The sequence below is a fragment of the Camelina sativa genome, chromosome 7 (assembly GCF_000633955.1).
Source record: "Camelina sativa cultivar DH55 chromosome 7, Cs, whole genome shotgun sequence".
NCBI lineage: Eukaryota > Viridiplantae > Streptophyta > Magnoliopsida > Brassicales > Brassicaceae > Camelina > Camelina sativa.
Window position 1 is genome coordinate 19,642,602 of NC_025691.1, and position 4,176 is coordinate 19,646,777.

The 4,176-nt window shown below is 36.6% G+C and overlaps 1 protein-coding gene across 4 annotated transcripts; it reads left to right on the top strand.

The window, feature by feature from the left end:
• On the top strand, positions 931 to 2,749 carry LOC104701595 (myb family transcription factor PHL8-like). Of its 4 annotated transcripts, none has more exons than XM_010417309.2 (6): positions 931 to 1,280; positions 1,355 to 1,431; positions 1,542 to 1,590; positions 1,744 to 1,846; positions 1,934 to 2,006; positions 2,092 to 2,749. In XM_010417309.2, exons 1-6 carry the CDS (start codon positions 1,109 to 1,111, stop codon positions 2,641 to 2,643), a joined length of 1,026 nt encoding a protein of 341 aa, XP_010415611.1. In that variant the 5' UTR covers positions 931 to 1,108; the 3' UTR covers positions 2,644 to 2,749. The 4 variants fall into 4 exon arrangements, with proteins under 4 accessions (XP_010415611.1, XP_010415614.1, XP_010415613.1 ...); XM_010417312.2 differs by having other exon boundaries at positions 1,937 to 2,006; XM_010417311.2 differs by having other exon boundaries at positions 1,109 to 1,280; positions 1,747 to 1,846; positions 2,092 to 2,643.

Consider the following 4,176-nt stretch of genomic DNA (forward strand, 5'->3'; position numbering starts at 1 on the left):
TTTTTCTTCTGTCGACATCGATAAGTCTATATATAAGTAGATTCTTCGTTGAAAAATGTTATATGAAGGGACATATATACAAGTATGGTGGGGGCAACATTACCGAAGAGCAAGCCAAGAGAGACACAACACAACAAACCTTACACTTTTTCTTTACCGTTCTTTTTAGGAGCAATTCTTGTATTTATTCACCCTTTCTTAATTATTATACATAACTTTCTATCCTGGTATATTTAATTATCTAAGAAATGTCCGTGTGGTGGATTATATTGCGTGTTACTAAATCGAATTTAATTAAGACAATTTTTAAAAAGATTCGAATTATCAAGGGCGATAACTATATAAAAAATGTTCTTAATTGATCATTTCCAGACAAACCCACCCATGAAACGCTTTTTTTGAAATGTTATCTGTTGCAAGACTGCAACTCATACGAATCGTGCAAAATCCTAAAGACCACATGTTGCAATAATATATAACCAATAAAAATAAACCATTTCTACAGAAGAAGAAAATAAAAATCAAGAGAGGAAAGTAAACTAGAGGACCATTTTAGAAAATAGAATATGAAACGGTGATAATAATTGCAAACAAAGAATTTTGCACATACGATATGTGTCCATTAGGATTGTCTATACGACCAAAAACGAAGTGTACAGACCTTTTCTTATCTGATCTTATTGCCTCATATATGGAAGAAAAAGTAACACGAAATTTACAAAAAGGCAACAAATTAATATGAAAAAAAAAAAGAGGTGTGAAATCGGGAAATGGTCGAAGAAAAGAGGAAAAAAAACATATATTAACCAAAAATATATATATATATATATATATATATATATAAAGAAAGAAAGAGGAAAGGGTCAAGAGAGCATATATTCTCTTCTCCAACAGAACCCCACTCATGTTTCCAGATATGGAGTGAGAGAAGAATTAAAGAAAAGAAAAAAAAAAACATCAACCACTCCAAAGATTTATATATATGTCTAAATAATCTCCATATCTTTGCCAACAAACCCAACAATCTTTTGAAAAACAAATCACCCTTTCGTTTATTTAAATTTCTTGGGTCGTTTTCTTGATTTGTATATTGGAAGAGAGATTTTGTATGTGTTTATTAATGGAGATCAACAATAATGCCAGCGATAATAGCAATAGTATTAATCACAAGGCAAAGATGAGCCTTGTGTTGTCAACGGATGCTAAGCCAAGATTGAAATGGACTTGTGATCTTCATCACAGATTCATTGAAGCTGTTAATCAACTTGGAGGACCTAACAGTACGTACATCTTTTTGTGTGTTTCATCTTCATTTTAATGATTCTTGATTGTTTTGTTCTGTTTTTGTATGTAGAAGCAACACCTAAAGGTTTGATGAAGGTTATGGAGATTCCTGGACTTACCTTATACCATCTCAAGAGTCATTTACAGGTAAATAATGTTCACAAGAATCTTTGATTGGATCAGTGTGTTTTATCTTCTTTCGATTAATTTGTTTCTTGAAAATAAACTTTGGATTATCGTATTTGATCTTTCTCCAGAAATATCGGCTAGGGAAGAGCATGAAGTTCGATGATAACAAGCTAGAAGGTTTGAGATTCTTTGATTCATTATTTTTAACATTGATAATGTTTTTAAGGCAAAGGATATAATCCTTAGTTTCAACTCTGATCTGACCAAATGGACTGAAGAAATCTTTTTAAATAGTTTTATACTTATGTATGTTTTTGTTTCTTGATGTAGCAGTTTCCTCTGCTTCAGAAAATCAAGAAGCTGAGAGTAACAACGATTCTAGAGATCTCCGAGGCTGTAGTGTCTCCGAAGGAAACAGCAATCCAACTAAAGAGTAATGATCTGAGAATCAAAATCATAATATCGTTTATGGATCGATTTCAATAAGTTAAAAACTAATAACTGTTTTGTTCCATTGTAGCAGAGGGTTGCAAATCACAGAGGCTTTAAAAATGCAGATGGAAGTTCAAAAGAAACTTCATGAACAAATCGAAGTAAGCACATTAATCATATCCCATAACTGAATCTAATTAAGCACAACCATCTCTCTTTGGGGTTCTTCTAATGTTTTGGTTTCAGGTTCAGAGGCATTTGCAGGTGAAGATTGAGGCACAAGGCAAGTATTTACAGTCAGTTTTAGTGAAAGCTCAACAAACTCTCGCTGGCTACACATCTTCAACTCTAGGCATGGAATTTGCGAGAACCGAACTCTCTAGATTAGCTTCAATGGTGAACAGAGGCTGTCCAAGTTCTTCGTTCTCAGAGTTAACGCAAGCAGAAGAAGAGGAAGAAACAGAAGAAGGTTTCTTGTGGCGCAAGAAACCAAATAACAGAGGAATTAGTCAGCTGAGATGTTCAGTAGAGAGCTCGTTGACATCTTCAGAGACCTCGGAAACAAAGCTGGATGAGAACAATAACATCAATAAAACGATTGAGCTTCCGTTGATGGAGATCAAATCGGAAGTGATGAAAGGGAACAAGAGAAGCTTCAACGACGTCGTATGCGTGGAACAGCAGCCTCTAATGAAGAGGGTTTTTGGAGTTGATGATGATGAGCACTTGAAGTTGAGTTTGAATAGTTACAAGAAAGACATGGAGACGTGTCCGAACATAGGACTAGGGTTTAATTAAAGAAGAAAAAAAAACTTTCACTATAAAGTTATATAAAAATGTTTTAAAAGAATCCAATATATATGCATAGATTTCCATAGATTATTATAGAGATTTTTGTGAGTAAGTCCAGGGTGAAGAACGCATGGGAATATTCTATATGAGTCAACATGATGATATATATAAAAACTATTATATATAGAAAATGTGTGATTTGTGTTTATAGATTAGGTGGGGAGGGGAGGCTTGTGGATGCGGTAAAGGCGGATTTGGGGGAAACTTTTTATGATCAATGAAAGAAGCAAAATGATTAAATAAGAGTGAGCTTTTTATCATGATGTTCCGACCATGATAAGCATGTTGGCCTCTCAGTGGTTGTTTTATGACAAGACAAACCATACTTGAGTCATGCGATACAAATTCGAATGTTAGTATATCTTTGCTTAATTATTTTACTAATCAGCCGAATTCGAATATTTTCTTGGAACCCTATGAGAAGGTAATGCTTGTTATACGAATATTCGCTTGTAACATGGAAGAAAGTGAGTCACGTGTTCATGAAAACGAGGCTTATCTGTGTTTTTTTCCCCAAATGAAGAAGTAAAGAAAGATTTATCATCTTTATTGTTTGTAGTGGGGATTGCACAACACTAAATAAATATCGATTTTAGGGGGAAAGAGTGAAGTTTGTTCTTTATTAACGATAGGAATGTGAGGTCGTCACTAAAACGAGTCAAGATCGTGCTCGTCAGTTCACAGGAGAACTGACAAGTGAGTCACGACGAGCTCGGAAGCTAACAGAAAATTATACAGAGAATAACAAGAGTTTTTAGACGCAAAGTATTGCTATCTTACAAGACAAAGGATGAGTTGTTTATCAACAACGCTACTGCTTGTGGTGAGCTTGCTAGCAAGGTTCGCGGCTCCTTCGACCCGCTCTCCTCTGTGGGTTCTCTCTATGATTCCGAGCTGTATCGGTCGTGGGCTCGGATACACTTCCAGGTTAGTATTTCTCTTTATGTTCTTGATTGCGAACGCGGGACTGTGCAGGATAGTCCTCAACGGCTGGTTAGTTAATACTTCAACAGTGTGAGATTGGAAGTATGGACGTAGCTTCCTAGCCGAGATAACTACGGCGTAGGCGAGCTTCTCCAAGGTTGGATATCGGAGCTCAGCTCCATCGAGACTTTTGCTCACATAGAAAATGGGATGCTGATCTCCCCTGTCCTCTTTAATGAGTACACCGCTGACCGCCGAGCTGGAGACAGCGATGTACAGGTAAAGCGTTTCCCCCTGATCAGGTTTAGCTAGGACTGGAGGAGTAGCGAGATAGTTTTTGAGCTCCTGGAAGGCAGACTCACACTTATCATCCCACTCAAACTTTTTGTTGCTGCGAAGCAGCTGGTAAAACGGTAGACACTTGTCGGTAGATCGTGAGATAAATCGATTGAGGGCGGCAATTCGCCCAGTAAGTTGTTGAACTTCTCGAGTATTTCTTGGAGATGGTAGGTTAGTAAGCGCCGAAATCTGTTTCGGGTTAGCTTCGATACCCCT